The 19,401-nt window shown below is 32.9% G+C and overlaps 1 protein-coding gene across 3 annotated transcripts in view; it reads left to right on the top strand.

Annotated features, from left to right (window-relative positions):
* Positions 1-19,401, top strand: part of Csmd3 (CUB and Sushi multiple domains 3) — a 930,239-nt gene that overhangs the window by 824,502 nt on the left and 86,336 nt on the right. For all 3 annotated transcript variants that reach the window (XM_050162609.1, XM_050162600.1, XM_050162593.1), the window contains 7 exons: positions 3,095-3,213; positions 4,197-4,266; positions 6,531-6,647; positions 8,077-8,286; positions 10,369-10,557; positions 11,203-11,380; positions 12,233-12,378. In XM_050162609.1, coding sequence (XP_050018566.1) covers positions 3,095-3,213; positions 4,197-4,266; positions 6,531-6,647; positions 8,077-8,286; positions 10,369-10,557; positions 11,203-11,380; positions 12,233-12,378 — 1,029 coding nt within the window. The remainder of the gene's footprint in view (positions 1-3,094; positions 3,214-4,196; positions 4,267-6,530; positions 6,648-8,076; positions 8,287-10,368; positions 10,558-11,202; positions 11,381-12,232; positions 12,379-19,401) is intronic.

The raw sequence follows: 19,401 nt of genomic DNA, 5'->3' as shown, positions 1-19,401 counted from the left end.
ATTTAAGTAAGCTCTTGACTTAAGTGCTAATTGTTTATTTCATGCAGTAGATAAGGCATTTTAAACATGATACTTCAATATAGTAGATTATTTAAAATTCACATGTATTTTTTTAATTTAAATTTACTTTACAAACTAATTCAGACATGAGGATTCTGATATCCCTGGATCAGATTGCCTGATTTGGTATAATTTTTTGATCATTTTTTCTGTGAATATATTTATATAAGAATTGTTAAATTAAGACTGTCATGATTTAATAGCTAGAGTTTTTAATCAATTTTTAATGTTAAAATACTTTTGCTACCATTTTGTCAGATTCCTAAATATTTTGCAGCTCTTTGTTTTCCAGTGAGGGTCTCAGTGTTCTGCTGTTTTGCTATCAGATCACTTACTCATCCTATCCCCAGAAAAGAAAATGACTTTGGCTGCATATTTATAGATTTCAGAATACTTGGCCTACAAATGAGTATTTCATGGAAAAGAAAAGAAAAAAACAAAGGTGCACAATATTTGATGCTCATAGAAAAAATGATCACAGGGACAGCCTAAATTCTGAAGAGTAATAAATTTATTTCCAAAAATACTAGGGACCACAAACGTCACCAAAGAGATGTTAAATCATGCTGAAAAGGTACATATGTTTAAATCAAAACCCACTTGCTTATTCAGTAATGAATGAAAATGACTGAAAACTTAAGATAATTTTAATGTCTAGATCTTCTTAATGGGTATTAAATCAGCTTAAAGAAAACACAAGACTTCTATCTTTTTGGATCTAAAAATATTAATAGAGGATGGAAATGTTAACCCCATCAAGATTTTTAAGTATGTCAAAATCAGATGGCAACTTGCTAATTCTAGACATATACAATAAATGCAAGATTGCTCAAAGGTCAAAAACTATGGAACTTTTATAATTATGGCATTGGGCATTGGGATACTGGCTAACCACTGCCATTATCAGATTCAGGACTGTCTCAAATACATGTTCAAATTTTGGTCTTAGTATTACTCTTTGATGCCATCATTTCCACTCTCTTGATTATTTTATAACCTTAATGATGCACAATGCATTCGAACTGACTTCTGTGGGAGTAAATAAAATGTCTTCCATTTTAAAAATTAGATACTTAATTTTATTAAGAAATAATCAAAATAAGGACAGCTCCTTCCCCATTCTTACACTCTCTTTGAATGCATAGCATTGCTCCTGAATGGTCCTCAAATATACTAACCTCCCCCTTGGAGCTTCAGTCAACCAACAGAGATAAATATTAGACAACTGAACAATTATTTATTCATCATTAGAAATATAGATGTAGACACCATAAGCCCATCTACCATCAAGAAACATGGTGACCAGAGATGAGGTGCTACAGAAATGTCATTACCCTTTGCTTTTTAATTTTATTATTAAAATAGTTGTGTAATATATGTGTGTATATTTGGTGACTATTCTTCGAACCAATTGAATTATTCATTGGATTAGGTTTTAAAATGGTTTATGGAAGATAAAAATGGATTTAGTATCTTATATTTTTGAAAAGTATTTGTGAAAAATTAAAATAAAAGATAAAACTTTTAGAAAACTAACTTTGGGATAAGGTTTTTTTTTATACTTTAAGTTTATATACTTTTATATTTAATAATAAACTATCAATAAATATAATGAAACTATTGAAATCATGCCATTATTTAATTCTTAGTTAAAAAGAAAACTTGATTTTTTTTTAGTGATTTGAGTTCTTAGTGAAACACAAAGCTTTCTTTGTGATTTAATGTTTCTGAAGAATTGTGTGGGCAGGCAGAAGCTAGAAAATCTTCCCCAGTATTTGTCATGGAGGTACAACAGAAGGACTTTGGTGAGAGGTGGAGTCTAGTAGTATGGGAAGAGGAATAGGGAAAGAACATAAAGGGCAAATAATGACAAAGTATTTTAATTAATATGCACAAAAATAGCTCTATTTTTTTTCAGAATTTCATTTGTGCATACTTTATTTATTTCATTTCTACTCTTCCATCTTCCACTTCCAAGGCCTGTGTATCACCAACTCCCTCACAAATTCATGACATTATCCTTATTTATTGCTATTTACATATGAGTAAATACTAATGTATTTTTAAATATAGGTATTTGGTACATTTGGTGTTTCTCATAGTTTCAGGCTCATGATTGGATAACCTGTCATGGTGTTCATCACTAGTAAAATTGAATTCAATCTCTTTTCAGCAACCATTAATTGCCTACAGTTCTTCATGCAAGGGAGGGACTTGTATGATTTTTTCAATCCTCTTTGGCATGTCAAGTGGTTTTGTCACTTTGAATGTTTTATTTATGTGACCATATTTTTCAAATTTCATAGTTTCTTTCTCATTTATTGAAGATGCTATCTCATAGCAGGAATTCTGGTCTTTTGATGTTCCAGTAGTATTGGATAATATATGTATTTCATATATACATATTTATTTCATATCTATCGTATATGCTTCACATATATGTTTATTTCATATACATACATATGTATATGAAACACAGGGTTTCTCTGTGTATCCTTGGCTATCCTGGAACTTGCTATGTAAGTATGTAGGCCAGGCTTGCCTCAAATGCCTTTTCCTACTTCACCCTCTCTCATACCTGTCAGTTTGATCAGTTGTGAGAGGCAAAATCATCTTTCTCAAATAGAATAACACTGTATATTAACCACTTCAGGACAATTCTCATGTTCAGGAGTAGATGAACAACATATAATGACGTCCACAGTTTTTTTTTTTTAATTTGAGCTTTTATTTGGTTAGAGTTTGTTATATTTCTTTATATTCAGTTTTATTTTGTTTTCTTGATTTTGTGTGATTTGTGTAGAGGGTGTTTGCTTATTTTTGGAAACAGGAAAAATGGGGTAGAACATCTGGAAGGACTTGGGAGAGGGGAAGCATATGATCAAAGTATGTTTAAAGATAAAATAGTTTTGAATGATAAAATATAAATAAAACAATAAATTGTATCTGTGTACAATATAGGTAACTTGATATGCATAATTGAAATAGTCATCATTTGAAAGTTATTTATAATATTCTCTTTAAATAATCATAGCAATTGGTTTGGATTCTTGTCCTGAGCCACAAACCCCAAGCAGTGGAATCAAAGTTGGAGACAGATATATGGTTGGTGATGTGGTGTCCTTCCAATGTGACCAAGGCTACTCCCTTCAGGTAAGTCAGTTACAAAACTCGTGTCTTACCAAGATTCCATCATCCTGTTGACTTGATACTTCAATGGACCAGTGATTGCTACTTTGATTGATTTTAAACAAACAGTGTTCAATTCATATGTAAAATCTTCTGGAATGAACTAGGTTATTAATGTTTGATTGAGTAAAAACTATGAGTTGATAAAGTAGATTAAATATTTAATTTATTTTATAAATATATCTTTAATTGTGGCAGCTGACTTCTTGAATGTTTAGAATTTGTAAATAATCCCACAAAATTCTGAAAATTACTGAACATCCACTAAAAGTTTCCTTCCCAAAGAATTACATTCATCATGTATTTATTGATACTTGTTTTATGAATGTTGTTTTTTCAGAACTCATGCAGGTGGTCTACTGATAATATCCATAAATTTTGGCAAAATTAATTTTTAAAAATTAAAGGAAATAATGATTTCACATTTTTAACAAGAAAATTTCTAAGAGAATAAAATATTTAATCATTTTTCTTAAATTAAAATATTGTATCAATATTCTTAATCTCTTAAGTACCAAAAGGGTTTTAAAATTTTCATATTTTATTTTAAAATATGATCTCACATTTAAAGATTTAGGATGATTTTATAAAATAAGTATGACAGTTTTTTATGTGTGTCATCATTCATATTTGACCTATGTGATGCAAAGTACTATTCACTCAGTTGTTTCAACTAGTTTGTTGACAGTAGACCATCCTTGGATAGAGGAATATGAAAACCACAATTCTGTGCTTACATGATATACTGCTCTTTCTATGAAGACTTTACATTTTTTAAATTCAAATTTTATCCCTGGTATATAAAATTACCTTTCTCAAGCAATTCTAAAGCTCACAGATATAAAATCCATGTTTCTCCATGTAGACACTACATTAATCATTCGGTATGGTGCATCTCATTCAATCTTGGTAAGTGTGTACTGAACCACATTGTCTCATTTTTGTAGGGACATTCTCATATCACATGTATGCCTGGACCTGTAAGAAGATGGAATTACCCAATCCCCATTTGTTTAGGTAAATGAAAAGACTACAGAAATTTTATGTTTTCTCAAATGAAGAGATTCACTTAAAACCCATGTTCTAATTTATTTTGATTTTTCTGTCTTTTAGGGAATGGTTACTTTGATATATATTATTTTATTTTTTAATGTTAATATTTTGTAACTTTTAAACTTAATTACACATCAATGGGTGAGTTAATATGGATATTAATAGAATACATTTGCTTTTATTCCTTTTTCATTTTCTTAATATGACATAAAAATATTAAATACCTCAGAATAATAACTGAATATCCTATTGCTAGCTATCAAGCAAAGTAAAATAAAGAACCAAAAAAAACAGCACTATATAGTGGCAATACTTTAAATAAAATTAAAGTACAAAGTGTAAACTTCAGTGCATATGCTGAAAGTATATGAAATCACATGGGATACTTATCAGACTTTAATATACAACATTAGTGTATTCAAATGTCAGTTCAATGCATAATAGCTTTGAAAAGTCTTATTCTTTGAGTTTCTGTTTGTCACCTATTAAAGGAGATAGCAATGCTTGCCTTGCAGGTTAATTTTGAGGATAATGGGTAGAATGTGTTTAAAGTGTTCAGCTCTGCACGTGACTCACATTATGGACTTAGTGGTAGCCACTGCAATAGAATACAAGTAAAGTTTTCAAAATAGTTATGCACTTCTTTAGAAATATAATAAACATGATGGTTTACAGACTAGCAAGAAATTAATCATAAATATAATGTAAAAGAATTCACAGTGTTATGCCATTGTCACCATATAGACATAGAAATACTTGAGCTAAGGAAAACAACCCATGAATTAAAATTTTTATTTGTGAGTGGTATATTTTGAGGGCCATTTTTCTTTTTGTAGTTTTCTTTTTACTGTTTTGTATTTTACATAATGTATTTGGGCTCTAAATGACATAAAATTAAAGTATTTTAAATGAAATATTGGCTAAAATTAGAAAGTCAATGAACAATGTCTTGTTAATTTTCTTGTTATTCTGGTAAAATTTAAGGGAGAGAAGGTTTATTTAGTTTACAGCTTCTGGACCCACAGTCTACCATGGTGGGAAAGTCAAAACAGAAGCATGAGACATCTGTTCATCTTCCTTCACAGGCCAGAAGCCAAGATGTTCAGTTAACTTTTTACCATAGTGTTAAAAATTGGATAGATTTAATGGCCAATGAAGTAACTGACCATTAAATGGAAGGAAATCATTTTAGAACTTAATTGTGATATACTTTTGATAGAAGAGTTTATAAGCATGTTGACTGTATACATACATATGTATAGAGATTGATAGAAAAAAAGACAATGTATGTTGGAGTATACATGTCAGACTAGTCACTAAACATCACACATAGATAAAACCTCTTAGGGATTATTGTTTATGGAATACAATACAAATTTGAATATGTACTGGTTGAAAAATCTTAAATAGAAATTATAAGCAGTTAGGTAATAACCATGAAATTTGATTTCTTATACAACAAATGACAGTTTTGTACTTATATGTCTTCTAAGAAGGTGTGATAAGTCTGTTCATTGACAGTAGGAATGGCTTCTAAAATGAAAATATTCTTTAATATACAATAAATAATTGTATCTACCCTATGTACAAAATTAAATTAGCAACATGCAATTTAATAATGTTCTGCTAGATTATCAATAGTGATACAACACAGCATAAACTTCTTTGTTGTACCTGACTAAACTTTCAAATATATGTGTCTTTCACTGTTGTTCATATTTCTTTGTTCATTTGTCTTGATTCTTTTGGGATAAAATGAAGCCAATAGTTTCTTAATGTTCTTTATTGAGCTTTCTTACAAACAGGAGAAAGAAGGTTTTATATGGTTCTGACAAGTTGGCTTTCTTTTCGAATAAATTACTTCATCTTTGGAATGACTCAAAACAGCAGTCCATGTACTTAAGAAAGAAAAACAAGCTGCCTGCTAGCTTTCCACCACTAGGAGGAACATGTCCTTTTTTTCGTGTATTCATTGCATGAGAACTGTTACCTGCGGAACAATCATTGACTTCAGCTGCCCTTTGTTTTTCCTGAGTGATTATGCCTTTTGTGCTGTTCTAGAATAGTGATTTAACAATTAACATTTGCTAGAATTGGGACTATGTTTAATTTTATCAAATTGCATTATCTTAGATGCTTTTTGAAGACTCAAAATAAATTCAATACCGTATTAGTATAGAAATATATCCCATAATGCTGTGTTACATAAGAATTCTGTTCTTTTACAGCTCAGTGTGGTGGTTCCATGTCAGATTTCAGTGGTGTGATCCTCAGTCCTGGTTTTCCTGGAAACTATCCTAGCAGCTTAGATTGCACATGGACAATAAAACTGCCCATCGGCTTTGGTATATATAAGAATATAAACGAAGTTTTGTTCTTTGTTAATGCATCCTTAATGCAGTATATGTCCACAAGTTAAACTTTCATTCATGAGTATATTAAATTATGTTTATTGGGGAATATAATTTTATTAATTTTTGATTTGACAAAATATAATTTACTTGAATTATTAGAATAAGTACATATACATGGTTATTCTTTTGGCTCTTATTTTTTAATTTATACACAAATACATATATGAAACATTTTGTTTCAGTTACGAATACATTGTGGAATGGGAAGGTTAATCAAGTTGAGGTGTGTTATGTCATTAACCATAAGGCTTTGTTTATTTGTTTTATAGAGAGCAATAGCAGCTGCCATTTTAATTTCTTAGCACTTTTAAGAACATAATATCATATTATGGCATTCAGTCACCATGTCGAAAAACGAACTTCTCAAATTTTCTTTTGACTGACATTGGCATATTTAACTGTAGCATATCCCAGTTTCTTCCCCTGGCTTTTAGGGAACACACTCTACTCTCTACTGACGTAAATTACCCATTCAGGATTTTTACTGAGATCATATGTCCTGCGTCTTCCCATGCTCCAAAATCATACGGGGTCTGTGTTGCTAAAGTAAATTCTTTTCTTTTTCACATACAGCATTTGTCTGTGTATATACACAGCAAATATTCTTTAGAAATTCATAATCAACTAAATAAATAGGTTGATTCCACTACTTGGTTTTTGTGAATAACACTTCAACGTCTATGAAAATACAGCTAACCTTTTAACATATAGGTGCTATTTCATTTGTATTGTTTCCAGAGTGAGGGTGGATATATAAATAAGCTGAGTATTTTTGTGCAAATAGTTTGAGTTGGGAACATGTATTGAGGATAAAGCTAACAAAAAGTTCATGTGACATTATTTTTGTAATTCATTTCCTAATATTATAAGCAAGTAGTATATAGATAAAGTTTTGTTTCTCAAAGTTATTGAATTTATCACATTATCTTTGCAAGTAAGTCCAAATTTACATTTACAAAGTAGTATTGCATACCTAACATTTGAATTTAGTGTTTATTAAGTCTGAAAAGCCTAGGATGAGATTCTTCTCTCACTGAAGAATCTTGGCAAAGCTAAGACATTGGGGTTTACAGCAAAACAGAGTTCCGATCTCTTGTTTATCTTTATGGCTGTCTTATGTAGCCTCAGCTGGCATCGTACTCGCTATACAGCCTAGGGAGCCTTGTACTCCTTCCTATTCCTGCACCCTCCCCCTCCCATGTGTTACAAGCATGTGTCACCATGTACAGATCTTTGAATATACCTTCTGAAATAAATGCAAACATATCTAAGCACATGGATGCAAATTTGTGTGCCTGTTCCTGTTTATACATGTGTGCAATAATTCCAAATAGCATTGTGTTTGCTCTTCCTTCCTTAGGTGTCCATCTCCAGTTTGTAAATTTTTCTACAGAAACCATACATGATTACTTGGAAGTACGGAGCGGATCCTCAGAAACTAGTACTGTTATTGGCCGACTCAGTGGTCCTCAAATACCATCTTCCCTGTTTAGCACAACCCACGAAACTAGCTTGTATTTTCACAGTGACTATTCACAGAACAAACAGGGATTTCATATTGTGTATCAAGGTAAGATGTTTGATAAAACATGAAAGGTAGTTCAGTGGCAGCAGCGTGGGTGAGCTTGTGCAAAGTCCTGTGTAGTATGGAGGCCACTTGTTCATTTCCAGCTGCCCAGATTTGAAATAATCACTCAGAATCTATATTATTTGCAATACTGTTTGACCAATGGCTTAATCATATTGCTAGCTAGCTCTTACAACTAGAATTAATGGACTTCCATTATTTTATAAAAGCAACACATATACAGAACACATATTCCTACACCAGTCCTAAATAACTTCTTAGGAGTTCTTTAACTTAATATAAGCATGTTGTAGTCATATTAGGTGATAAAGGAAGATAAACCAAGCAAGCTTCAATTAGGAAGATTAAAAAAAAATCATTCACTCTCTTCATGCAATTTTCTTTCTGAAAACATAGAAAATCATAGGAAAAAGTTTTAATTTGTCTAAGACATAATTAAATTGAGCAAGACAAAATACTTAAAAAGTGAAAGCTTGAAAGTGAAGATGAATTTTTACTTTTATATGAAAGTAAATTGAAAGTTATTTTTTAACTTATGCTATACATAAACTTATTCATAGGTAGAAAGACAGAGTTTTGTTATAGTGCCATAAGAATATAAGGCAAACATACTAAGGACCTTATATTACATTAGGTCCATATTCAAGAAAATATTGAATGGTTTTGAACAAGATTTGTAGTTGAGCTCGTCTAAAATCCTTAGTCTCCCTGTTTAAGATAGAGTGTAGATCTCCATTTCCTCAGTAGGATAACATTGTAATATGTAGTATATTCCAGAAACTTAAGGTGAAATTTATTGATAAAATTATTGTGAAATATACACTATTATGTATATCATGAATGATTACTCAAGATATTGACTTATTGTATGATTTCTGATATTATAAATCTAAACATTAGTACATTGATATTAAATTAAAACTTAAAATGATAATTTACACAAAATAGTTGTAATGACTGAGTTGGATAGATAGAAATGTGAAAATTATGCTACTTCTCTGCCTATTTTTTAAAGGATATCATGAATGTGATATTTTGGGAGTTATCTCTTTAATATAGGGATCTTTGAATTGCTTATTGACTTATCTTAGATGCCTATACCCATAACAGCAGTTCACTATCTCCATGAAATATGAATTAGCTTTAATCTTCAAGGTATATATATATATATATGTATATATATATACATATATATATACAGAGAATTTATTTTCTCCTATTCTGTGCTGCTAGAGAACTCAAAACATGTGTGTGTTAAACTCTAGATACAGAATTGAATATTTATTTATGTTTATGAGTATTTTGCTTGCATGCACATATATGTCCCAAAAGAGTACCTGATGTAGACAACAAGCCTGTTGAAGTCCCTGGATGTTGTATTATTGATGTATGCCATGCTAGCACTGGAAACTATTAATGATAAAGTTTCAAATAGTTTTAATAATACAGTTCATAAGCACAAGATTTATCAAATCCTGCTTACAAAGTACCCACTGTATGAAAGGAGATGGCAGAGGCTCTTCGGTCAAAAAACAAGCAAAAGGACAACATTGTCTTATACAAGAGGAAAAACAAAGGAACAAATGTATTTCAGCATTAAACAGCTCAAAATAATCAAAATATACAGTCACAGAAACTATTTGAAAATTCAAAAGACTAAGACTTAGGCTTACATGTATGTAGTTATTCTATTCTATGTACAAGTGGTACAACCAAGAAGCAATTACATTCTATTTAGGGAATCATAATATGTTTGATTAAAATTGTGGCTGTAAGAAGAGTTTGTATCTCTATTCATGTTCATAATTTAGATAAATTGCACCAGCGGGTAAGGCATTGATGCATTTTTTATGAATTATCATCTTAAATATGAAAATTATAGGTATGAGAAGAAATTCTCATTACACTGTCTCTGACAGCCTTTTCTATAGTTCTAATTAGTATTTATATAATAACTAACCATGAGCAATACCCTATTGATCGCAAAGTTACAAACAGTACCCACTTGTGGTCCTTGGAATTCAGAAAAGATAAGTGCCCTTCTTTCTCATTTTTATTTTCTAGCCTATCAGTTGCAAAGCTGTCCTGATCCTCGGCCATTTCGAAATGGGTTTGTCATTGGAAATGATTTCACTGTGGGCCAAACCATTTCGTTCGAATGTTTCCCAGGATACACACTAATCGGCAACTCAGCTCTCACGTGTCTTCACGGCGTCAGTCGGAACTGGAACCACCCACTTCCAAGGTGTGAAGGTATGTTTTGAAACAAGAGTTATCTTCTAGATGATGAAATTTCTTAGCAGTACTTTTGGTTACATTCTTATTTGCTTACTCTCTAAAGCATGATAGCATAGTTTTGTCTTTAGTTAAGGGATTTCTAGTGACAGAAAAATGGTAAACAACAAACAGTTGAATATATATTATATTAAGAACAGCAATACTAATATGTCAGTGAGAGTAGCAACAAAAGTTATTAATTTTTCAGTCAATGTAGAACTTATTTAATGTATCTGGAAAGAAAAGGAAGCTATATTTTTAACATCAGTATGGTAAACAAAGAATCAAGATACAGCTATTTAATTTGATTTCCTATTCTATAAAATTAATGTGGAAAATAAAAGAAATGCAATATGTATACCCATATTATGTTTGCATAATATGAGAGAAAAGTTGTATTGCATTAATGCACAGTATTTTAAGTGGCTAATGAGCCTTGTGATGACCAAAGACAGCAGATGAATCTCAGACTTCATTTAGACAAATTTTTCAGAAATGACTCCTTTTTGTACATTCTCAAATAAACTAAGATAATGCAGACGTCCTATAACTGCTGATGGCTGTACCATTTATCTAATACAAGTTTGTTATTAAAAAATGTTCATGGATCCTTTTCCATAGCTCTTTGCGGTGGGAATATAACTGCCATGAATGGTACTATTTATTCTCCTGGTTATCCTGATGAGTATCCAAACTTCCAAGACTGCTTTTGGCTTGTAAGAGTCCCCCCGGGGAATGGAATCTACATCAATTTTACTGTTCTTCAAACAGAACCCATCTATGACTTCATTACTGTGTGGTAAGCCAGTAATGTTCCTTTTGCTTGATTACATTATGAATGCAATTAGGTCAAGATGAAAATAAATCACAATTTTTTTATTACAAACTACCATCTGACATTTGAAACAGCATGCTAACTGAGGGAGGCAGTATGCCTTTTTTTTTTTTTGCAGAAAGAGACAAACATGATAAACAGATTTTAGAATATTGACCTATAAAATAGCAGAAGCTTCAAGAGTGAAAAAAGAATCGACATCATTATTAGAAAATGTGTAAGGCAGGCAATTGCCATAATATGTTTAAGGAAGTCCTCTATTCATAAAATCTGGTGAAATTTAAAGTCCTCTCTTTAGATCATAAATGTATTATTTTGTCATTAAATTCTTGTAATAATTTATTATACAGTAGTGTAATTACACTATTATTGTATTATTTGAAGCTACTTTATCAAAAGTATAAAGAAATCTTTGGGTAAATCACAGACAGACAGAAATACTGCATGAATTGTAGGAGTGCTAATTTTAACAGTCTATGACACTGTCGAAGAAATTAACAGAAGACACCACAAGCTTTAAGAGATGCCCAGTGCTGGTTAAAAACTGAAGTCCATTTATTGATTGCAGTAAATATGGGCACATTTTATTTAGGTAAATCATGTCTTTTTTACATTTCATATTTTAGCACATTATTACTTGCACAGATGTCTGGCTTACCACTATCGGTGTTTTTTTGTTTGTTTGTTTGTTTGTTCAAGGATTGTTTTGCTTTGTTCTTAATGTAAGGCCACGTGATTATAATACTTTCATTAAAATGTATTCAAAATCTATAAAACATCAGTGTCATTCTCTCCTTCCCAACTTTTGTCTACTAGGGATGGTCCCGACCAAAATTCACCCCAGATTGGACAGTTCAGCGGCAATACTGCACTGGAATCAGTATACAGCACTTCCAATCAAATTCTAATCAAATTCCACAGTGACTTCACGACAAGTGGCTTTTTTGTGCTCAGCTATCATGGTTGGTATCATCTCAGTGTTTCTACTGAATTTGTACCATTTAAATTGTCCTGAAAAATTGAATGTAATATATATTTATCTAATGGTTGAAAATATATTAAAATCGAACCCGTTAGTTGTCAGTGTAACTTATGCATTTCAAACACATTTACTGGCAAACCATGACCTCCTCTAAGTACTTAGGGACATTAATGTGTGAGCAAATGAATACAGGAAATAAATCAGCCAGTAATTACCCAGCGGAAAATAATCATTTTGCATGGAAACCAATAAAAGAGAACCAGCTGTTCATATTTTACTGCTTGTAATTTGGAAACAGCAATAGATTCTCTGTACGAAAATGTTTAATCTAGTCAACCTGCTGTGAATTTTTCTAAAATTAGCATCTAATATCTTTATACTCTGGATCACATTACTCATCCACTTATACTCTTGTTTTGAAACTGTATCTGTGCAAGAATCTTATACTTTTAGATTATGATTCCAAATCATTAAGTTCATAGCTTTCACCCCTGAGAAATTACTTATGGAGTCCCAGTTTTATTTGTCTATACTCAATTGTTCTGAGTACTATCTTCAGAGGATTCACTTTTTGAAAAGTTATCATATTTTTCATAGAAATCTCCCTTTATATTTGTATATTTCAGATTAATTGTATTCATTGCAAATAACAAATCTTTATTTATAGTAATTTAATATTTTTATGAGCTATGACCATGGTCTTACAAAAACATGGTTTTTCCAAAATATCTTTGTAATAATCTAAAATACTTCATAGGACCTATAATCGACTAAATTAAATGTGTAAAAGTTTTATGAATGGGCTGGAGAGATGGCTCAGCGGTTAAGAGCATTGTCTGCTCTTCCAAAGGTTCTGAGTTCAATTCCCAGCAACCACATGGTGGCTCATAACCATCTGTAATGAGATCTGGCGCCCTCTTCTGGACTGCAGACATACACACAGACAGAATATTGTATACATAATAAAAAATAAATAAACAAACAAATAAATAAATAAATAGTTTTATGAAAAAGAGACAATGAATAGCACTTTGCCCATTATATCAATATACAGTTTAATTTGTCATAGTTTAATGCAAAGTAATGAAATATTTGACACTTGAGGTTTGTGCTATGAAGAATCCAAATATATCAAATGTGACTGCATTTAAGACACTAAAATCACACTGACTGGAGAAACTGAGAACTGACTACATGATCTTTGAGCTGGTTAGCTGAACATTTGTGTTCCCGTTGGATGACATATAACTAGTTTTCCCGTAGTGACCCTGAACATAAGGGCTGCATGTTCACTGCAGTTTAGTTACTTAGAAGGTGGGATGTTCTCCAGATACAGCTGTAGGCTGCTCTTTTGGTTGCTTTACTAAAGCAGCCATTGATGCTGGGAACATATAGACATAATCTGTCACACAAATATTATGTACTTTATTTGCTAGATAACTATAACTGGGGAACAACCAAGGGTGAAGATGAAATAATTAATTGGTAAATGAATCATATTGTGCACACTTACTCTTTTGTTAAATTGCTACGAATGTATTTATCATTTTGCAATTATTCCTGAATATGAAGGGAGTCTTCCTTAACAGACGGTTACTGTGCATAAGACAACCCTGTGGAGACTCCAAAATTCTTATAAAATTGAAGGCACTGTCCAAGGGAAGATATTGCCAAATGAACAGATATCGAGCATGCAAGTACGTGGGAAGCACAGGGATGCCAAAATGTGTGTATGTGAATGAGCATAGTATACAAATGTGGATTTACCTAGACATGTACATATTCAGGAATAATGGCAATTTGTCTAAGCAAAGCAAAATTTCATTTACTAGTATTTGAATAAGTAAAAATTAAGCCAGTGATTAAGCAAGTAGATGTCTTGTCAAAAGCACATGCTATATTTTAATATTTTTGTGTTAATATATTCATCACCATGTCTGCTATTTTTTGTCTTACTGTTTTCTCTAGTCAAAGATCATCATCACATAGCTTTTATTAAACAGAATTGGGTTTATTGGCTTGCTATAATTAGTAAGACAATGCACAATGATAGATGTTATGGCATCTCAAAATCCACTGTAGGGAGATGGATGACATGTTTTGAGCTGTGTGAGACGGTTTGGTGGAAAGGTTCAAAGAAGCATCGTTCTTTTCTGGATTAGGTGCTGTCCAAGCGTTAGAGCAGTTTTATGATTTATCTTAGCACATCTTTTATTTTCCTTGATAGAGGAAAGGTCTATGTATATGTAATTGGTTTGGGTATAATATTCCATTCTATGAGCTGATGTTGAACATCCTTGCTCTAATATTAAGGCCTAAACAGTATTCTAGTTTCATAATTTTTATTACAGCAAGGTCTTGTTTACATCTTGCTCCAATAAGGTGAAATAATTACCTTATCTGGTGCTCATTCTTAGCAAAGCTGTTTATATTCAGTAGAAGACAGTTCCTGTCAGATATGCCAGCTCCAGGCAGAGATATCCGCTTTTTTTTTCTTTAAGTGCTGAATATTCACAGTGGGTTGAAGTGAGAGCTAATGATAGGTCTGGTATGTTACTGCAAAAGTCCCACAGGCTGTGGCGATGCATGAATAGAGAACAGAAACTGAGGCCGGCAAAGAGGAAGCTATCGCTGCTAATGCTCTCTGCTATCTGCTAATGGGCAAGGAACTCAACCATAAAGAACAGCGGTCTTTGTTCCAGACTTTAATGGACTCAGTGCCGTGTCACAGTACCTTCAATTAGCCATGTGCTTAGGACAAGGTCTATTCTTGCAACAGACACTGGAATTTTCTTGTGATGATTCTGAAGGCCCCTGATACCTTTGTTCCCAGAGCTTTCTGTGACTACTTCTCCAGGAAAGCAATTAAAGCTGTTTCCTGCTAATTTACCTCAGGATACAGGTTCTCCTCTTCTTAAAGCCAAGGAGTAGTATTTGCTCCCCTTTCTGACAGTCTGACTCATCTAGACACAAAGTAGACACACTCATCTCAATCATTAATTGTACAAAAGTGACTTTGCAAGTGACTTTAGCACAACAGAAGCACTTCTGTGATTCATGTTAAATCGTTAGCAGGTTTTCTCCAAATGCGAAGTGTGTATGTAGGTATATGCATATGGATATTTCTATTTTTCATCTTTACAATTTGGGAAGCATTTCTTTCTTCTTTCTTTCTTTCTTTCTTTCTTTCTTTCTTTCTTTCTTTCTTTCTTTCTTTCTTTCTTTCTTTCTTCTTTTTTTAGCTTTTTGAGACAAAGCTTTAGCTTTGGAGCCTGTCCTGGAACTAGCACTTGTTGACCAGGCTGGCCCCTCAAACTCACAGAGATCCACCTGCCTCTGCCTCCCAAGTGCTCCGATTAAAGGAGTGTGACACCATCTCCCAGCTAGCATTTTTTAAAAGAACTTTTTCTACACTTTCAAGTGAAATTGTTTAACATTAGATGACTTTAAAAACAATACCGCTAAAAATTGCTAAACCTAGAACATAATTACCAACACCTCCCTGATCCCCACCGCAGAACTTTCTGATATCTACAGACAGTCATACTTGACCTAATATGAGTCAGCACTGAACTAACCCAGGGCTTAGTGTTTATAATGAAGTGAGAACATTATTTTCATCATCTATAAGGAATAGTATGCCCTTACTTAGCAAAAAGGTTATGTACTTGTGCTTTTTTTTGGTTTGGAGAAAAAAATATGGCAATTTGCCTGGGTCCTGTTTTCCTCTTTGTAACAGCCTCTAATAGCTCGCTTGAATAGACATGGATAGATGTAGCATTCTTTTTTTGGAATTGGGTTGGATGGTGCACTGCAAAGAAAATAGGAAATTAAAAATAACCGAAAAAAGTATGGCCAGAATCAAATTCTAAAGCAATTGTAAGAAGTAAATTTATTGGGCCAGAAAACAGATATCCACGCACATCCAAACATGGTACTTACTTAAATAATAGCTATCGTCTGAGATCTGGAACACAGAATACAATACCACGATGTTGTTAAAGAGCAAAATGATGCTTCAAAGCCGAATGGCACGCTAAACTAATTGCTTCCTTTGAGAAGAATGGAGATTGAGATCAATTGTGGATTCGAAAGCTGTAAAGAGTTAGTCTATGCATCTTTTCTCTTAGTAGTCATAACTGGGAAAGTTTCTAAGTAGAGAACTCCATGAAAAGTGTGGAGGAAAGTATGTGCATAGACTATTTAAAATTTAGCTGACATCATTGATACTGCATGGGTCAGCCCGTGACTGAATGTATTGATTTGTCTACCACTTTCACTGCTACAGGTCAAATACAGAGACTTAAGGTTGTTTGCAGTTTAGAAATAAGTTTTAACCCATGTTAAACTAGTGATATTTTTGCTAGACCTTATTATCTTCTTCAGAAGTAATTACAGCACACATGTAAAGCATGAAATTATGTTAGTTTGATGGTAAATAATATTTTCTATGCAATTAAAATGACAATTAAAAATAATTAAATCATTTTCTTCTTTACTTCATCCTTCTGACTCCTCCCATGTCCCCTCCTTCCAATTCCTCTTATACTCTATTCTCTCTCAAATCATAATGTGTGTGTGTGTGTGTGTGTGTGTGTGTGTGTGTGTGTGTGCTAAGTACATTCAGTACTGCCTGCATGAATGTGATGTGATTTCATGGCACACCAGTTGGTAGTTGATAATAATTGAAGGCTGATCCCTGGGAAGAATAAATTCTCCCAATCTTAGCAGTCACTAATTGTGTGTAGTTCTTTGTGTTGAGAGTGGGTCTCCATGTGCTTCCTTCATTCCAGTTCAGCATGATTATTGGTACTGTAATTGTCTAGATCTTGTTCAGGCAGGGATGTTGAGATAGCAAGTAGCTTCCTTATAATATGTAGGAGACACTATCTCACAAAAGACTTCCTGGTCCTCTGGCTCTTAAATTTTTATGTCTCATCTGTATATTTCCTTGAGCCCTTGAGTGGAGGAGATTGAGGAAGACATCCTATTTAGGTCTGAGAGTTCCCAAGTCTTTCACTCTGTACATAATCCAGTTGTGAAGCTCTGTCTGTTAATTCCCATCTACTGCAAGAGGAAGCCTTTCTGGTGATGGATGCACAAGGCACTGGGTATAAGAGACTGTTTTAAAGAGGCTTTTATATTTCTATGCTTTTTTTTTTTTAGCAGAGCAATAGAATTTGGTTTTTCCCAGGTCCATGGCCTGTCTATGCCTCATATTGGCCATCTGAGTAGTGTCAGGTATTGGTTCTATCTCACAGAGTGATCCTAAAGTCCAACCAGAGGATAGTTCATGACTCCTACAACATCTGTAATCTATCACACCAGAATATATTGCAGGCAAATAACCATGTAAGTTACAGGGTTTATAGCTATTTTTTGGTTACCTTTCTTGTCCGTTAGGAAGCAGAGTAACTTCCAGTACTGTGAAAACTAGTCAATAAGGCTAACATCTCTGTGTAGGCAGCAGCTTGACTACTAAATGCTCAGAAAGATATGTAAGTTTTTCTTTAGTGATTAAACTTTAAAATCAATTTATGGAGATTAACCAATAGTCTCTGTTATAGCCTGGGATGTTTGGTTGTTTCCATGGAACCCCATATGAACTCTTAGTAAAATATTTCTCAGACATTTCTATTTATTATTTTGAATATAGCCCATTATTATTTGTTATGTATGCTTTCCTGGCTCTTTTCTTGTTGGTGGTGTTGTTCATTATGTATCCTGTATCTCAATTTTCTGTCAGTTATGTATTGCCAAAGATTGTTTCCTACTCATGGACTTCCTTCACATGATTGATTGCTTCCTTAGCAGGACTCTGGAGAAATTGTGTCTCTCAGAGGATCTCAGAAATTTAACATCTGTTCATGAAAATAAGTTTGAGCAATTTCTTGCAGCACTGAACTAGTAGTTTTAGGACCAGAGAATACACTTTTGTTATGCTCTGCCATAAGATGTTTCTGCAATATACATTCTAGTATATTATAAACCCTTGTACAACAGCAAAGAATCCCAGCAGCTTTAAAGCTTAATTCTCTCTGTAGAGCCAGAGTGACTCCATTGCACTGTCATTGGAAGATGGGTACATTTTCAGTGCTTATGAGGAAGAGTAGCTAATATGGAATTTGCAGGTTGAACAACTGAAGAATTACTTCAATAGTCATACTGATGTTAACATTTTCTGGATAGGTATATAGGTTCAATGAAAATATTTGCCTCTCTCCATTCTAAGTCTTTAAAGAATTTTAAATTCAGTTTTGGAACCATTTTAAAAGTGAGAAAATCAAGGCACAGATTTTCTTTTCAAATTTTAATTAAATTTATTTATATTTTGAAAATTTCATACTTGTTTCCAGAGTATCTTTTTTCCGTCCATCTTCTCTTTCCTCCCTCCAATTTTTTGGGCTCCATACCTTCCAGTTTTAGGTCCTCTTTTGGTTTTTTATTAACCCAATCATAGGTTCTCATATGTGCATGGATATTGAGTCATGGACTATCCATGGACATTTTATGACTAGTGACCAACAATGGAAACTGACTCTCTTTCTGCTCACAGTCATCAAGTATCAACCATTGAGCAAGTGGTGATTGGGCCCCAAGATGTTCTCCTCTGCCATCCTAGAATTTTTAACTAGCTTGGTATTAAGGGTGTGCACATTTAAATCTCTCTCTCTTTTTCTTTAAGTTACATTGACCTCAGACACTCAGCAAGTATTTATTTATTTATTTTTAATATTTGTCTATTTATTTAGTATGTATACAATGTTCTGTCTGTGTGGATGCCTGCAGGCCAGAAGAGGGCACCACACCTCATTACAGATGGTTGTAAGCCACCATGTGGTTGCTGGGAATTGAACTCAGGACCTTTGGAAGAGCAGGCAATGCTCTTAACCGCTGAGCCATCTCTCCAGCCCTCAGCAAGTATTTATTAGTTATTGAATGTTTTGTATTCCATGTCAATTAAATTCCTCAAAGGCAAAGGTTATTAGTTTTACTAAAAGTC

The sequence above is a fragment of the Alexandromys fortis genome, unplaced genomic scaffold (genome assembly GCF_014885135.2).
Source record: "Alexandromys fortis isolate MF-2015 unplaced genomic scaffold, M_Fortis_MF-2015_v1.1 scaffold_17, whole genome shotgun sequence".
Taxonomy (NCBI): Eukaryota; Metazoa; Chordata; class Mammalia; order Rodentia; family Cricetidae; genus Alexandromys; species Alexandromys fortis.
Note: the sequence above shows the minus strand (reverse complement) of the source record. Positions and strands in the feature narration are given on the sequence as shown.